Genomic DNA, 18,143 nt, shown 5'->3' with positions numbered 1-18,143 from the left:
TAGACTTACCATTCAACCCAGCAAACTCATCACTAGAAATATGTCCAAAGGAAAATAAGTCACTCTACCAAAAAGACATTTGCACTCACATGTTCATCACAACACTATTCACTATAGCAAAGACATGGAATCAAACTGGGTGCCCATCAACAGAGAACTGAATAAAGAAAATGTGGTACATATACACCATGGAATACTACACAGCCATTAAAAAGAATGAAATTGGCTGAGCACAGTGGCTCACTCCTATAATCCCAGCACTTTGGGAGGTCAAAGTGCGTGGATCACTTTAGGCCAAGAGTTCAAGACCAGCCTGGCCAACATGGTGAAATCTTGTCTCTACTAAAATACAAAAATTAGCTGGGCTTGGTGGCACACACCTGTGATCCTAGCTACTTGGGAAACTGAGACATGACAATTGCTTAAGCCTGGAAGGTGGGAGTTGTAATGAGCCAAGATCATGCCACTGCACTCCAGTCTATGCAACAGAGCAAGACCCTGTCTCCAAAAAAAAAGAAAAGAAAAGAAAAGAAAAGAAAAGAAAAAGAGGCAGGGCATGGTGGCTCATGCCTGTACTCTCAGCACTTTGGGAGCTCAAGGCAGGTGGATCACCTGAGGTCAGGAGTTCAAGATCAGCCTGGCCAACACGGTGAAACCCTGTCTTAAAAAAAAGAAAAAGAAATTACCTCCTTTATAGCAACATGGATGCAGCTAGAGGCCACTATCCTAAGCAAACAGATGCAAGAACAGAAAACCAATTACCCCATGTTCTCACCTATAAGTGGGAGCTAAACACTGAATACACATGGATATAAGGAAGTGAACAATAGACACTGAGACCTACTTCAGGGTAGAGGGTGGGAGGAGGGCGAGGATCAAAAAACTATCTACTGGGCACTACGTCCATTATGTGAGTGACAATATAATGTGTACGCCTAACCCTCATGACACCCAATTTACCCATGTAATAAAAAGCATATATATCAAGGACAATGGGGGTCAGAGTTCTCACTTTCAAAGAAGGAAGCTACAAATATAAAAATGAAAACTAGAACAAAACTGGAATTGAAAATGAAGGTATCAGTGTGAGCTTACAGTTCACAACAGAAATCAAGAAATAAAGATGTGTGTTACACGCATACATTCCCTGGAAACAGTGAACCTAATATCAGCAACCATGTCTACCGTCAATATTTGGGGCCTTTTTTTTTTTTTTAATTTTAAGAGACAGGGTCTTGTTCTGTCACCCAGGCTGGAGTGAAGTGATGTGATCGTAACTCACTGCAACCTCGAACTCCTGGGCTCAAACGATCCTCCTGAATAGCTGGGACTACAGGAATGTGCCACTACACTTGGCTAATTTTTTTTTTTTAAAGAAATGGGGCCTCACTAAGTTACTCAGGCTGGTCTTGAACTCCTCAGCCCCCTAAAGTGCTGGGATGATACCATGCCTGATCCATATTTTGGCTTTTAAAAAGCATTCTCCACTAAAAAGAATTATGCTGCCTAGAGAAAAAGCTAACTCAAGGGCTAGTGAGGGTACAAAATAAGCCAGCTCAGAATATCTTCTCAGGGCAGAAAGTTTTGTAGTTCCCAAAGAATGATGGAGACACCAAAAAAACACAAACGCCAGCATAAAGAAACTTCCCTTGACCAGATATGATACAATTTGATCATCAAAAATATAGTGGTATTAACAGATTATATAATCTAACAAATAAGATAAATCCACTGAATTTCTGGGGGAGAGGGTGGTGAAGAAACAGTCTCACTCTGTGGCCTAGGCTGGAGTGCAGTGGTATGATCTTGGCTCACTACAACCTCCACCTCCTGGGTTCAAGCAATTCTCGTGCCTCAGCGTCCTGTATACTGGGATTACAGGCGTGAGCCACCATGACAGGCTAATTTTGTATTTTTGACAGATGGGGTTTCATCATGTTGGCCAGGCTGGTCTTGAACTCCTGACCTTAAGTGATCCACTCCCAAAGTGCTAGGATTATAGGCATGAGCCACGGCGCCCGGCCGAAGTTCACTGCATTTATACAGTATAATAAAATATGTGAAAAATAAATAGAGAGAGGTTAAAGTTTTTGCTATGGCGAAATGCCAACTGATGGGTAAAGAAAGAATTATGAAATTGTAAAAACACCATTTGGTGACCAGTGTAGTATAATAATACAACAAAGAAGTATCAATCGATCCTAAAAACAAGGGGTTTTAATTTAATGAGGAAGGGGTACTTACATAATTTTAAGAACATTCCCATACAATACTTATTAATTACAAAGGGAATAAGAGTAACTTTACAGCAGCAAAACATCACCTTAATAAAGTGATCAAGGCGTAACTTCATAGTTATGGGACAAAATGAAAACCTGTATCATCTAAAAGGATGGAATGAGAAGAACACAACATTGCTGGGTGCAGTAGTTCATGCCTGTAAACCCAGCCCTTTGGAAGGCCAATGCAGGAAGACTGCTTGAACCCAGGAGTTCAAGACCAGCCTGGGCAACATAACAAGACCCTGTCTCTAAAAAAATTTTTTTAAACTTAACTAGGCATGGTAGTGCATGCCTGTAGTTCCAGCTACTCTACTCAGGAGGCTGGGGTGAGTGGATCAGTTGAGCCCAGGAATTAGTGATTATGCCACTGCACTAAAGCCTGGGCAACAGAGTGAGACTCTATCTCAAAAAAAAAAAAAAAAAAAAAAAAAAGAAGAAGAAGAAGAAGAAGAAGAAGAAGAAGAAGAAGAAAGAAGGAGAAGAAGGAGGAGGAGGAGGAAGGGAGGGAGGGAGGGAGAAGAAGAAGAAAGAAGAGGAAGAGGAGAAGGAGGAGGAGGAGGAAGTAAATACCACTTTTTCATCATATTTCTGCCAAAGGGTCATAACTTGGTTCTAATCCTGAGGAAATAAATAACAGACAAATCCAAATAAAAGGACATCCTACCAAATAAAGTAGCCTGTAATCTTCAAAAGTATCAAGGTGATAAAAGTTGAGGAAACAACTATAAAACTGCATCAGATTGAAGAAGATACAAGAATAGCAGTAAAATTGTAACACATAATCCTGGATCAGAGCCTTCTGTTACAAAGAATATTACTGGGACATTTGGTGAAATATGAATTAAACTTGTAGATTAGATGGTAGTATTTATTAATGTTGATTTTCTAATTTTAATGGCTGTATTGTGGTTATAAAAATGTCTCTGCAGGAAGTATACACTGAAGTATTCAGAGCTGATGAGATAACATGTCAGGAACTGATTCTGTACAGGTTAGGACAAGGGCTGTCAAACTTTTTCTGTAAAACCAACATAATAAGCATTTTAGGCTTTGCAGGTCACATGTGGTCTCTGTCACATATTCCTTGTTTTTTTGTAAATATCCATTAAAAATGTAAACTTCATTATTAGCTTATGGCTTATATAAACACAGGCAACAGCACATTTGGTTCATGGGGTTTATTTTGCTGACCCCTGGTTTGTGAGGTGAAAAGCTCTTTGAACTATTCTTGGAATTTTGAGATTCAAAAAACATTTCTGCTAACACCCAGAGAAATCACTTGAAAAGTTCTGAGAATAACTGAACAGAGCTGAATAGGGCTGAAAGTTTATTAAATAAAAGCATCCCTTTTACTCTACCTCATGCTGCGAAGTTTCCTACTGCCTATATGGGCATCTTCTGCTTAGGGGGCCTAGTACGCAGTTGAATGTATGAATGAATAAATGAATCTATCTCAGTTTCCCAGCACAGGAAAATGGATTCCCTTGACATAAAATTAAACAAAAACAAAAACAAAAACACCCTTAAGGGCTATTTTAATATGACTTTTTACTTGGCCAGATTGAGATACCATTTCTCACCTCTTAGATTAGCAAAAATTCAAAAGCTTGACAATCATATTGTTGGCAAGGCTGTGTGCAAACAGGCATTATCTTAAACTACTGATGAAAGTGTGAAATAGTATAACCACAGACTGCGGAGGGAAACTGGACATTATCTAATAAAATTACATATACTTTTAATCTTTGACTCAGCTATCCCAGTTCTAGGAATTTATTCCCCCCCAAAAAATAATATATATATAATATATATATTTCACATATATATATTTTACATATATATATATTTATATCCTATCTATCTAATCTATCCACACACACATATGTATGCATTAATAATTAAAGCTATGAAAATTAATTCTTCTATGCCAAGGATCTATCATCGTAAATTAACTGTTTCTCTGATTCTACTCTAGTATGCTAGCTTCTTAACAGCAGGACTCTCTAGTCCTGAGCCCATCCTATCTACCAAAATGCTGTCATCGGAATCAGCACTGGCTCCGCTTCCTGTGGCATCCAGGGACAGGAAAGAAAGGCTGCTGCCTTCTAGATCCATTCTCACCTTTCAGAGTCCCAGGATCTATATAACAAGGATGACTACTACAGATACTTCCTCCTTCTACATGTGCCAGAAGAGGAAGCCAAGGTTTTCCTCAGCTGAGCAATCAGTTAGCTACTTAAATGGCAAAGTCCAAGGGCTTCACCACCACCAACTCCCCCAGCTGCGCTGCTCTGGGCAAACAATCTTCACTACAAAGCAGTAATCAGCAGGTATGAAACACTGACAAAGGAAGTGAAGACATTCAGGTTTTAGGCTGAAGACTCAGGAAAGAGTCTAAGCTAAGTTGACTCAAGTAAGAGTACTTACTTGTAACTTCAGGGTAAACAAATAGATAATGATGGGAAAATTCTTTTGTGTAAGTACTGCAGTTAATAAAGGGAAGAGGAATATGATCTTTTGCAAACTCCTAATAGTTAATCCAAAAAAAGAACATAGTTAATCTAGGTGATAATTATCAATGGTCACTACTAACAAAACAAAACAAGAGAGATGCTTGACATTACCTGCCTCCTGACAAATGTACGCTGAATCAACTATTAGGCATTCTTCCCACCCCCTTCAACCCAACCAAACCACAATCAGGTCAAGCCCCCAGCTTACAGGAAATATAGAGCTCATTAGAATATGTTAGAAAACCTATCAGGGAAGCAATCAGCAAATTCAAAATGTGGGAAAGTCTACAAGAACAAAAAATCAGTTTCTGCAACAAATTAATTGCAAGGAAAAAAAAAAGAGAGGGTGAGAATACCCTAGATAAAAATAAACTTTGAAGTACAGTCTGGACAACATAGCAAGACCCTAGCTCTATGAAAAAATAGAAAAAAGTAGCCAGGCTTGTGGTGCATGTCTACAGTCCCAGCTACTTTTGAGGCTAAGGTTGGAGGATTGTTTGACCCCAGGAGTTCAAGGTTGCAGTGAGCCGTGATCATGCCACTGCACTCCAGCCCGGGCAACAGAGATACTGTCTCAAAACAAAACAAAACAAAACAAAAAGAAGAGTGACCACATATCCCAATTATTTTATTTAATAGGTTTATGTCTGCTGTCCCAGTATAACTATTAACAGAATCCTCTTTCATTATCAAAAGTTTCCTAGTTTAGATACTAAATTGTATCATCACCCTACTTAAGAGACATTTTAACCAAATACACTGTGCTGACATAGTTTGGCTACTGATTCCAAAAAACCAACTGCAAAAAACATTTGAACACTAACTGGATATTTAATGATATTGGTAAACTATTCATTGCTTTAGGTGTGGTAATAATATTGTGGTTACATTTTTAAGGAGTCCTTACATTTAGAGATACAAATACTTATAGATGAAATGACATAAAACTTGATTTGCTTCAAAATAATCGAGAGACAGAGAAAGAAAATAGGTGGGGATATAGATGAGATAGTATACCATGAGCTGACAATGTAGGCAATACTGGGGTAGTATGAGTCTTTCCACTTTTGAACATTATTGAGATTTTTTTCCATAATACAAAGTTAAATTTAGTAAACAAAATTTTCCTAGTTCTAGAAATAGAAGTATCCTAGAAAGCTTCAGCTTCCTGCTCTTAGGCAAGAGCAAGCATTTGGCATCTAGGCATACAGAATTATATCTTTATTCAGGGTCACCTGGAGCCAGGGTCTATGAAAAACTGTCACCGATAAGGGTTCCTGAAGTTAAATCACAGCTACTAGTTTTCATTATTTTACCTTTTCAAAGAAAAAAAAATCAAAAAACCTTCCCTTCTCTAACAAGAGAATCACTTCTTGTAAATACTCTCAAGATATTCTTAAGATGCTCCTTCCCTGCTATAAGAGAAATGAAGTACCTTAAAACTGCTTTGATGGACTCAAAACTCCTCATTGTTAAAAAATAGTCTTTAAGAAAGAATGTAATTCAAAGTGTTTTTCATTTCAGTCTATGTCCTGGTGAGCCCCAACAGGCCAGTTTTCAGCAGAAACAATTAGTGAGACTGCATGAGAGAGAAGGAGGGCACCCAGCTGCCACTGCCACTAATGGAGCTTCCGCAGTACGGACATATGGTGGGTAATACATAGAGTTATCCAAGGGAAAATAAGAACATGAGAAAATTAATGGAAGCAAAGAAAAAAAGCAATGGAAGCAAAATGAAGTGCTAAGGATTAGCAACATCTGAGTTTCCCAACAATGGCAGCAGCAAAATAACCAGTGTATCAGCCCAGGTAATACTCTAGACAATTATAGATGCACTAACTCACTTGATTCTCACTAGAAACCTTGAAGTACTATTATGAATCACATTTTAATGATATAGAACAGAGGTAGAAAGAAGTGAAGTAATTTGCCTACCACCACTATGCTGCAGGGCCAGGATAAGAACAAGAAAAGAGGAAATGTTCCTCTTTTGAAAAGTAGTTGTTTAAAAAAAGACAAGACAAAAAAAGGAGGTGTTGGTAAAATGAAAATAGTGCTTTCTCTTTGGTAAGAAATGACTTTGACACTAACAAAAAGGTGGTTCAAAGTTGCCTGGTTCTGGGGGAGGCCCAAAGGAACACCTGTCCATCTGCCATATAAGTCTACTGAAAGTCTCTCATACATGTGACATAGGAGGGGCCAGAGGGCTAAACTGGTACCAACAGATGAAAGCTTCAGGAATGAACTGCTTGTTGCTCAGGATGTTCAAGCAAAGGCTGAATAGCTTTTTGCTAGACATTGTATAGAAGGAATTCCTATGCAGTAGAAAGTAAGCTAAAGCTAGAATGCTTCCAGTATAAAAACCACTCTACTAAAGATTTCCTGCTGCAAGTCCTCCTACTTCAGGGCTGACAAAGTCTATGGCAACTCAAAACTGATTCAAAACCTAAGTCGTTCTGTGTTTCATTAAGTTTTTAACATCAAACTTCTATCACCAGCAGGCTTACAGCTGGGCCAGTGAATAGCCAGAGACACAACTGCCTCCTCTCTTCAAAGACACCAGTTACAACACAAAGTCAATCTAGCACTCTTACTCTAAAAATGTAACACCATGTCTGAGTACCAATCAATATGCTGAAATCATTTTATTAGAGGACATACAAATGGGCTAAAGGTTAGTGGTTATTTAATTCAACCAAAATCACAATCAAATTTATTATGCTTCTTTAACTTTTTTTTTTTTTTTTTTGAGACGGAGTTTCACTCTTGTTACCCAGGCTCGAGTGCAATGGCGTGATCTCGGCTCACTGCAACCTCCGCCTCCTGAGTTCAGGCAATTCTCCTGCCTCAGCCTCCTGAGTAGCTGGGATTATAGGCACGCACCACCATGCCCAGCTAATTTTTTGTATTTTTAGTAGAGACGGGGTTTCACCATGTTGACCAGGATGGTCTCGATCTCTTGACCTCGTGATCCACCCGCCTCGGCCTCCCAAAGTGCTGGGATTACAGGCTTGAGCCACCGCGCCCGGCCTATTATGCTTCTTAAGGTTCACCATACCCATCTGAGACACTTAAGAGCTAGCATCAATGTCTGTTTATAACAGACTCATTCCTTCTAATCAAGGCATAATATGCAATGTGTTATAGAGCTAGAGTGGGTATCATTTCAATACTGTATCTTGTCCTTCAAATTATTATGGGCAACAATTTGTAAGGTCCTAAGACCATACCTAAAATGCAGTCAATAAAGAGGGTTAAGACCTTGAGCAGGGCTAGTCCTCACTACACTATGATGCAAAGGGACACTGTTTTCCAACCCTCTGCGGCAATGCAGCCACATGCCTCAATAACTGTGTTGGTTTACTAGGGCTGCCATACATAACAAAGTAACACAAACTGGGTGACTTAACCAATAAAAATGTATATCCTCACAGTTCAGGCTATAAGTCCAAGATAAGGGTATCAGCAGGGTTGGTTTCTTCTATGACCTCACTCATTGGCTTGTAAATGGCTACTTTCTCCCTTTGTCTTCCCATGGCCTTCCCTCTATGCTTCTCTGTGTCCTAATCCCCTCTTCTTGTAAGGACACAAGTCATACTGGATTAGGATCTATCTCAATGACTTCATTTAACCTTAATTGCCCCTGTAAAGATTCTATCTCCAAATACAGTGATGTTCTGAGGTACTAGGGGTTAGGTCTTCAACACATACAAACTTTAGTAGAACATAATTCAGCCTGTAATAGTTATATTCATCAAAGAGAGAGAGAGAGAGAGGGAGAGAGAAAGATAAAAGACATCCTAATATGGCCACTGCCATGACTCTGGCTGCCGTGGAGTACAGGCACAGACCACAGGTCCTGAGGTGAAGACATCGAGGTGAGCAGTCCCTGGAATCCGCCCCTGGAAGCCCTCTCCTAGTTCCCTCTCTACTGGAACTCAGAGTCAAATTCACTGCTGGTAGCACTCAATTTTTAGTTCTTCATTTATGCACATTGTTTACTGGAACCACTTTTCTCATCTTTCTACTTACTTGCTTATTTGCTTAATAATTTCAGTAAGAGAGGTTCATCAAATGGATATTGTAGAAGGGAAGTTCATCACTGTCTTCACTTAGCATAGATTCTGTGCTGGACTATGAATTTGAGTACAGAGAACAAAACTAAGTTAATAGATAAGAGTAATGAGCGGGGGTAAAATGGAATGACACGGGCCTAAATAAAAAAAGATTTTTTGCAGGGTGTGGTGGCTCACACCTGTAATCCCAGCACTTTGGGAGGCTGAAGTGGGCAGGTCGCTTGAGGTCAGGAATTCATGACCAGCCATGCCAACATGGTGAAATCCTGTCTCTACTAAAAATACAAAAATTGGCCAGGCATGGTAGCAGGTGCCTGTAATTCCAGCTACTAAGGAGGTTGAGGCAGGAGAATTGCTTGAACCTAGGAGGCGGAGGTTGCAGTAAGCCAATATCATGCCACTGCACTCCAGCCTGGGTGACAGAGTGAGACTGTCTTAAAAAAAAAAAACAAAACAGATTTTTTTTTTTTTCAAGAAGGTAATAAACGTAATGACCCAGAAGTGACAATGAACTGTGAGAATACCAATTCCCACCCCCAGAATTGGAGAATTTATTAAACAAATTTATTAATACATCACCTTGGGAAACGAAAATACCCAAGGCTGCAAAAACAACTTCAGTTCAGAACATATGATATTACAAAAGGAAAGTATCTCAGATGGAGACACAGAATAGTGTGGCTGTTAAGAATGTGATCTCGGCCGGGCACGGTGGCTCATGCCTGTAATCCCAGCACTTTGGGAGGCCGAGGCATATGGATCACGAGGTTGAGAGATCGAGACCATCCTGGTCAACATGGTGAAACCCCGTCTCTACTAAAAATACAAAAAATTAGCTGGGCATGGTGGTGCGTGCCTGTAATCCTAGCTACTCGGGAGACTGAGGCAGGAGAATTGTCTGAACCCAGGAGGCGGAGGTTGCAGTGAGCCGAGATCGCGCCATTGCACTCCAGCCTGGGTAACAAGAGCGAAACTCCGTCTCAAAAAAAAAAAAAAAAGAATGTGATCTCTAAAGGCAGACTGCCCAGGTTTCAATCCCAGTTCTGCCACATACACAGCTGTGTTATCTTGAGCAATTTATTTAATCTCTCTGTGCCCTCGCTTCCTCAAGTATGAAATAAGTACATGATAATATCTTTCATAGAACTGGCATGAGAAGCAAATGATCTTTACATTTTAAAATGCTAAGAACAGTGCCTGAGAGCTAGTAAGTGCTCAGAGTTTGTAAATTTATTAAATAAATTATCGATTACAAATGGTTCATCAGAAACATTACACTGATAGCAGTGGCAGCCCATCACTGCCATGATGTTGACTGCAGTGGTGTACAGGTGCAGGTCACAGGTCCTCAGGTGTAGAGGCCAAGGTGGGCTTCCCTCCCCTGGAAGCCCCCCACAAGCCCAGTGCCCTGGGAACCCACCCCTGAAAGCCGCTATGATGGGGTCAGGCCAAGCTGAGCCATCCACCAGTGGGAGAGAAGTACAGCTGAGGCTGCATAATCAGACAAGTCAGTTGGGGTGGGGGGTGGCCAAGAGAAGGGAACGGGAGACCCGCCCCTTCTGAGTTGGCCAGGTGGGAGCTCCCTGGGTGCAGGTGCCACTGTCCTGCTATAGCTTTCAACTCAGGCATCTCTGAACTCTCGGGCAGGGAAGGCCCCCTGCCCCTCGCAGGCTCAGAATTGTCTACTCCTGCTACCTGGCTTCTCCCCTCTGTTGATGCCCACTACAATCTCAGAAAGTTGGGGCTGAGCCTGGGAGCTGTCACAGCCTGGCTGGATATGCACATGCTTGTGGCAGTGCTGACACACCAACCCCTTGCCACCTTGGCTCCCTCCAGACTTTGGGCACCGACGAGCACGGGAAGGAGGCTGAGGGGTGCACTAAAGCCTGGGGGCTGGGTCGCCAGTCCCAGAAACCACAGGGGAACTTGTGGTGCTTTTCCCTGAGGCCCAGAAAACCCCTGGACTCAGCCAGACTTGGGGAGAAGGGGGAGAGACCACAGCAAGATAACAAGATGACCTGCCTACAGAGAGGAGCCACCCATTCCAGGGCCTCCTCTCTGCTGAGAGCTGAACAGTCAACAGAAGAACCTGCCTACAGATAGGAGCTACCTACTGCAGGTCCCCTCTAAGCTGTTCTGTCAGTCAATAAAGCTCCCCTTCGTCTTGCTCACCCTCTACTTGTCTGTGTACCTCATTCCTTCTGGATGAAGGACAAGAACTAGGGACCTACCAAATGGCAGGGCCAAAAGAGCTGTAATACAAACAGAGCTGAAACACACCCCTTGGTCCCCACATTGTGGGTGACAAGAAAGAGAGAAAAGAGAAGGAGAGAAGAGCTGTAGCCCTTTGGAGAGACCAGACCTGAGAGCTCCCTGAGCCTGAGCTGAGACTCTCCCTTTGGGGCCCGATGGTTCCTAGAGTCTTCAAGCTTCTGGGCACCACTGTGTTCCCCGGTGCCAGCTGTGGAAGCTGCTTGTGGTGCACCTGGTCCCGATGCAGCCTCACAGTGAGCTGGCACCCATGCCAGCCACTGGACCTGGCCACCCACAGCACTTGGCATGCCTGACTGTGAGCAGTGGTTGGACCCTACACTCACTTGCTCACACACCCCTTACTATTCCGCACCAGTCTGTTCAGAGGCGAAGGATCCAGGCTGGTAGCTTAAGCCAAGTGCAGCATGCCAGGCCAAGTAGACCCAGCAGGCCCGAGCAAACTCAGGCAAAGGCACCACCAGTCACAGAGGTTTCCAGCTAGAAAAGCAACACCTCCCAGAATCCTGTAACAACAGCCAAGGGGTTAAGACCACAGACATTGGAGTAAGATACTGTGGGGCTGAATGCCAGTTTCTACTGCTTATTAATAACTCCCTGAACCTCTCTGTACTACAGTGTCTTCATCTATAAAATAGATTTACTCAGATTATCCACCTCATCAAAATAAAAAAAAAGAACATGTGTCACCCACCTCATCAGAGTATTTTGAGAATTAAATTTAACCATGTAAGTCATTTTAAAAATATTAATACATAGCAAATGCTCAGGAAATGTTACCTATTCTTATTCTTTTGATATTTCATTTTCCAACTTTTCTTGACTAAGCAAGAGAAAATAATTTAAAAATAATCTGCTTCTACTGGGCTTACACAACATGTGAATCAGTCAACCAATAATCTCATAAAGCAATAATCACAACTGATGAAAGAAGCATGAGCTCAAAATATTAGCAAGACTAAACTTCTGCTTCTGATCATTATGGGAAATCAGAGATTGGATTTACCCTTGCACCTTAAAAATAAAAAAATTAGATGAAATATATGAAACAATAGTTTGCAGACACTGGACCGAAGGGGAAACATACAAAAGTAGGCCCTAAGACTGCCCTAGCTAGTAACTTAAGCATATCCTAAGAGTGACAGTAAAATAAAAAAGAAAGAAATAAGAAAAAAAGAAAGAAAAGAAAAGAAAAAAATATTAGGAAAAAAAAAAAAGACTGCCCCAACTTACTACCTGAAGAACATGCCTAGGAAGCAGCAAAATAAGATGGTACTCAAAAAAAGCCCAGCAGTCTCCTTGAGTTGAGAAGACAGGGTTGAGAGCTTGGAGAGGCTAAGGTGGCTAGCATTTTCAAGGCAGGGTACCAGAGAAGAGAGGGCTATACAGAGGGAACTCCAGAGATCTGCAGGGACTTCCTCTGAATTTTTAGCTGAGTATCTATCAGCATATGTGGGTAAGGAAATTATCCAAGAAAATGAGCAGGTACCCTCTTCAGAGTTCACAAAGGGCCCATAGAATCATTCATGTTCCCATCAGCCTGAGTGGAAAAAACTCATAATACATGGGCATCAAATAGAGTAATCAAAGTACTGCCTCAGTAGTGAGAAAAAAATTAGCCTCAAGTGAGGCCCTGGTCTCACCAAAGCCTAAAAGTAATCATTCAAAGGATCAAACAGTTTCCAAATAACTGCATCCCAGAGTCTCAAGAATGTTTAAAGGAATACAAAACTACCCAGCAAACAATGAGCTAAAATCATCTTGTCATATCAATTAACTGGCACTTTGCATACCATAGATACAAAAGAAAAATGGAATGAAGCACTAATAGAGTAATCAAATATATGAGCAAGTCTACAAAAATAAAAAACATGAAATTCAACAAGTTTTCATGCCCAAAACTGTAAGACGTTGCTCCAGGTTGTGTGTTCTGAGTGAGACCAGTGTCATCAAGAGATACTCAAAACCACGTGCCAAGATTGGGTACATCTTAAGCTGTAGGGACTACCAACTACAATCTTTCTCAGTCTCATATGCCAAGGGCTAGTACCTCTGGAAGAGGTGCCTTTTGGGAGAAGTTAGCCTCTAATATTGTCCTGTGTCAATCACTGTCCCAAACTGTCTGTGGAATTTAAGCTCCTGTATTAAATAATGCCAATCTGCATGATACATCGTGCTTCACTTAAATTTTTAGTTTTTCTGGTTATTATTTTCTAACAAAAAGCTTAACAAATACCTATTGATCAACCACACTTTCCTTTTTTTACTAGTTTTTTTCCAACTGGTTTCCAAGAAACTTCTCCTGGTCCTTCTTCCTGAATAAATAGCTAATACTTTTTAGTCTAATTCCTCACTATCGTCCCAATCTCTTAAAACTTGCCCCAGAGCTCAATCCTTGGATAACTCTTCCTCCTCTATCAATTCCACCTTTAAAATACATCCCCAAATCTGACCACTTCTTAGCATATCAATCATCAATCATCATGGGTTCAAATAACCGTTGTCTCTTACCTAGTGGCCTTCTAACTATAATCAGAGTGGTGTTTGTTTGTTTGATTTGAGACACAGAGTGGTGTTTGTTTGTTTTGAGTCTTGCTCCAAGGCTGGAGTGCAGTGGTGTGATCTCACCTCACTGCAACCTCCACCTCCTGGGTTCAAGCCATCCTCTCACCTTAGCCACCACCCTAGTAGCAGAGACTATAGGCACACACCACCATGCCCATCTAATTTTTGTATTTTTTGAAGTGACAGGGTTTTGCCATGTTGCCCAGGCTGGTCTCAAACTCCTGAGTGGTCTTGAACTCAAGTGATCCACCTGCCTTGGCCTCCGAAACTGCTGGGATTACAGGTGTAAGTCAGCCCAGAGTGATCATGACATTCTTATTTAAATCTTTCAGTGGCTACTCATCTCACTCAGCATTAAAACAAAAGTCCTGGGTGGGCATGGTGGCTCATGCCTGTAATTCCAGTGCTTTGGGAGGCCAAGGCAGGTGGATCACCTGAGGTCAAGAGTTTTATGTTCACTGCTTTGTTTCCCATGCCTAAAACCGTGTCCTAGCACATAGTGCATAATCAAATAATGTTGAATATATAAAAAGGAAGGCAGAAAGAATGGGAGAAGGGAGAACCTGAACAAACCATTTAACTTGTTTTGGACTCAAATTTTCCCGTTGTGTAAAATGTGAGATTTGGACAAAAAGACTCTCCAGAGAGTTCTAGCATTCTGCCACGCTCTGGAGTAGTCACAGGTCATAGTTCACAAGGCTGTCCGATGATCAGGATGGGCACATAACTTATAATAGCCTCAAAAATCCAACTACTGATAAGCTACCCTCCTTTCTCCTGACATACAGCAGAAATCTGTAATACTTATTTTACTCTTCTCTGTGACAGAACGAAGACTCTTACTCCATTTCTCCCCATTATTAAGAAGTAAGGTATGGGTTTTGCCATTTGGCCAGAAGCAATTGTCAAGACCCAGATTCATAGCAGGTTTCCTTACCTCCACTGCAATGGGCGGCTGGAACAAGGACTGCCAGGACTGCTGTGGGCTCGTGGATTCAGGAAAAAGGCAAGAGAAGAGGTAGCCAGGACACAATCAGCACTAAATGGGACTTTAGTGAGGAAGAGGGCTGGAGCAAATGTGGGTGAAAACATCTGCTGGTTTACTTCAGCTCCTCGGCAAAGGGTAGAGATACTGACAAGGTATCACAGTAGGAAAAAAACAAGGTCAGTGATAACTTTTCAACCAAAATGAAACATATTCAAAGTGCTTGGTTTAGGCAAAAGCTCAAGAAAAGTAAGTGACCAAAAATCATTCTCCAGTATCATACTTCAGTACCAATGTTGGTATAGGATGACAACAGAGGAAAACTTAATCCATAAAATTAAAATACAACATTTAAGATTTGGCTATTCAACGTATTTATTCTATGTTTATTTTTATTTTTTGAGACTGAGTTTCACTCTTGTTGCCCAGGGTAGAATGCAATGGCACGATCTTGGCTCACTGCAATATCCGCCTCTCCGGTTCAAGCAATTCTCCAGCCTCAGCCTGACAAGTAGCAGGGAATACAGGTGTGTGCCACCAGGCCCAGCTCTTTTTTTTTTTTTTTTTTTTTTTGTATTTTTAGTAGAGACGGGGTTTGACCATGTTGGCCAGGATGGTCTCGATCTCCTGACCTCGTGATCCACCCGCCTTGACCTCCCAAAGTGCTGGGATTACAGGCGTGAGCCACCGCATCTGGCCTAATTTTCTATTTTTAGTAGATGGTGTTACGTCATACTGGTCAGTCTGGTCTCGAACTCCTGACCTCAGGTGATCCACCCGCCTCAACCTCCCAAAGTGCTGGGATTACAGGCGTGAGCCATCATGCCCAGCCCAAAGTATTTAAAATTGGTTTCTGGGCAAACCAAACACTGCAAATTTACTACAACTCATTCATTAGCAGCCAACAGGTAATATTTAATGTTCAATGACTAAAACTTCCTAAAGAAATGCGTATGTCCCCAAGAGTGAAACATTCTCAATAGTTTATAAATTACTGATTATATCTACAACAATAACAATTTATTTAGCTAACTTTTCTCTAATTGATGTATCAGATAATGTCAGTTAACTATGTATTTTGCTTCTACTTAAATTTTAGATTCCCAGGTTATTTTTTCCCATAAAAACAATCTAGCCATTTTGATATGTTAAGTCCTATTGAAGATTATTAAATAAATAAGATCATTAGATTTAAAACAGATAGGTGATAAATACAGATTTCTAATTTGTTGCCATTAGTAGAAACAACACATAATAAAAATAATGCACAGTTTCATAATATTTAATTTGCTCCCTTATTGGCATGGCTTTCTATACACACACCATATTTAATTTCCAAGGTAAAAAATTACTTAAGTATCACATAAGTACCTGATCTACTTCAAAATGGTAAAATTGTTAGTTGTCTGTATTGTTACTTCTGACTGTTTATAATATGGATACATTCCACGTGTGCTTATTTACATATATTCAAAGGAAATCTTCACTTTCCTAGTCATTATCACTCTAGTGATCTTCAGTTTATTTCTCAGGTGGGTACACAAACTGGGAGTGTAACAGGATACAGAAGAGGAGGGCAGACAGCTATTTAAAATTGCAGTTAGGCCTACATTTCCACAAACTCAATGTTTTAAAGTAAAAAGAAGTAAAAATATTAATTTTAATTTCTCATTTTCAGAAAGAATTTTCACTCTTCCAAAGAACTATTTCAAAGTTAAACTCGCTCTCATATATGCGAGAGCTAATTAGAACATTAGACAGCACTTATTTGTTAACCTGAATAATATGTTTACAACAAAATTTTGAAAGTCTTACATCTTATCACATAAAACGAGGTTTAGCCATTTTGTTGAACATACAATTGAAATTTTAAGAATCTATGAAAACCAAATTTCATTTTCTTTTTGCCCCTAATTATTACTCTGCAAACTGGTTATACAATGGGTCTAGAGTCTAATAAGGATTGTTTGAAAAAGGAAAAGGTGATATACAAACAACATATTAGATCCTCAGGGGTTATTTTTCTAATTCAAAGTCAATAAAACAGATACAATGATTACCAAGAGCAGTGTACCAACGTTTGAAGAGCATGATTTGCCAGGTGTGGTAATCTCAGCGCTTTGGGAGGCTGAGGCAGGAGGATCACTTGAGCTCAGGAGTTCAAGACCAGCCTGAGCAACATAGAGAGACCCTGTTTCTATAAAAAATTCAAAAATAGCCAGGCTTGGTGGTGCATGCCTATGGTCCCAGCTGCTGAGGTGGAAGGATCCCTTGGGCCTAGGAGGTCATGGTGTAGTGAGCTGTGATAGGGCCACTGCATAGCCTGGGTAATAAAGTAAGACACTCTCAAAAACAAAAACAAAACCGTGATTTTTGACCATTTATATTTTCTTAAACTACAAATTCCATTTAAAAATTTTTAATTTTGTTAACAAGTGACCTTTACTTTAAATAACACATGAGTTGATGAAGTTTCTTTTTAAATGGTCTTTTGCTTTTGTGTCAGTATGGGAATAAAAGGTTTTTTTAAAAGTGTGTCAATACAAGCTGGGTGCGGAGGCTCAAGCCTGTAATCCCAGCACTTTGGGAGGCCGAGGCGGGTGGATCACGAGGTCAAGAGATCGACACCATCCTGGTCAACATGATGAAACCCCGTATCTACTAAAAATACAAAACATTAGCTGGGCATGGTGGTACGTGCCTGTAATCCCAGCTACTCAGGAGGCTGAGGCAGGAGAATTGCCTGAACCCAGGAGGCGGAGGTTGCGGTGAGCCGAGATCGCGCCATTGCACTCCAGCCTGGGTAATAAGAGCAAAACTCCGTCTCCAAAAAAAAAAAAAAGTGTGTCAATACTCCAACTATGTACTTCAAACACATCCTGTTCCTCAAGCTCTAGTAGAATCATTAATTCAATCAATAAGCATCCACGGACACTGAGGGGCAACATCACAAAGGAAACCCACTGAAGAAGCCTGTCTGTCTCAGAGAAAGCAGTTTACTTAGGGAGAAAATCTGAAATACACTCCCTTCGCCCTGTGAGTTAAACAAAGGCATTTTAAGATAGACAACTGAGCTGAAATGGATTCTAGGTCTCTTCTTTCACTGGTTCTCTAATTCACTGTCAATTCACTTGGCACTTCATTAAATAAGCCTGAGCTGCTCTTGGAAAAGTCACCCTGAAGTGGAAGCCTTCTTCTACTCCCAGCTTTGAAATTCTCACCTAATAAAGTTTATTTGTATATGGGCCAATATAGAAATGAGGTTCAGGTCACACCCTAAAGGGCCCATGCTTGAATCTGCAAGGGTAGATCTGAGGTCCTGAGCTCACAGGCTATGGGCAGAAATACAATATCCTCTCCAGTCAAAGGAGGAGATACTTTTCATTTCCATTTGCTTCTCACATTCTTCGGGCTTGTATTTGCAGCTTTGACACTAACTTTAAATAAATAT

The 18,143-nt window shown here is 40.8% G+C and overlaps 1 protein-coding gene across 17 annotated transcripts in view; it reads right to left on the bottom strand.

The window, feature by feature from the left end:
* The window catches only part of MAST2 (microtubule associated serine/threonine kinase 2), a 229,012-nt gene that overhangs the window by 83,210 nt on the left and 127,659 nt on the right, over positions 1-18,143 (bottom strand). For 9 of the 17 annotated variants that reach the window (XM_074380734.1, XM_074380742.1, XM_074380735.1 and 6 more), the window contains one exon: positions 14,645-14,839. The exons of the other annotated variants lie outside the window; for them this stretch is intronic. In XM_074380734.1, the coding sequence (XP_074236835.1) occupies positions 14,645-14,839 (195 nt within the window). The remainder of the gene's footprint in view (positions 1-14,644; positions 14,840-18,143) is intronic. 17 annotated transcript variants of the gene reach the window in all.

Source organism: Saimiri boliviensis, chromosome 11 (genome assembly GCF_048565385.1).
Source record: "Saimiri boliviensis isolate mSaiBol1 chromosome 11, mSaiBol1.pri, whole genome shotgun sequence".
Lineage (NCBI taxonomy): Eukaryota > Metazoa > Chordata > Mammalia > Primates > Cebidae > Saimiri > Saimiri boliviensis.
This window is presented reverse-complemented; position numbering and strand designations above follow the sequence as displayed.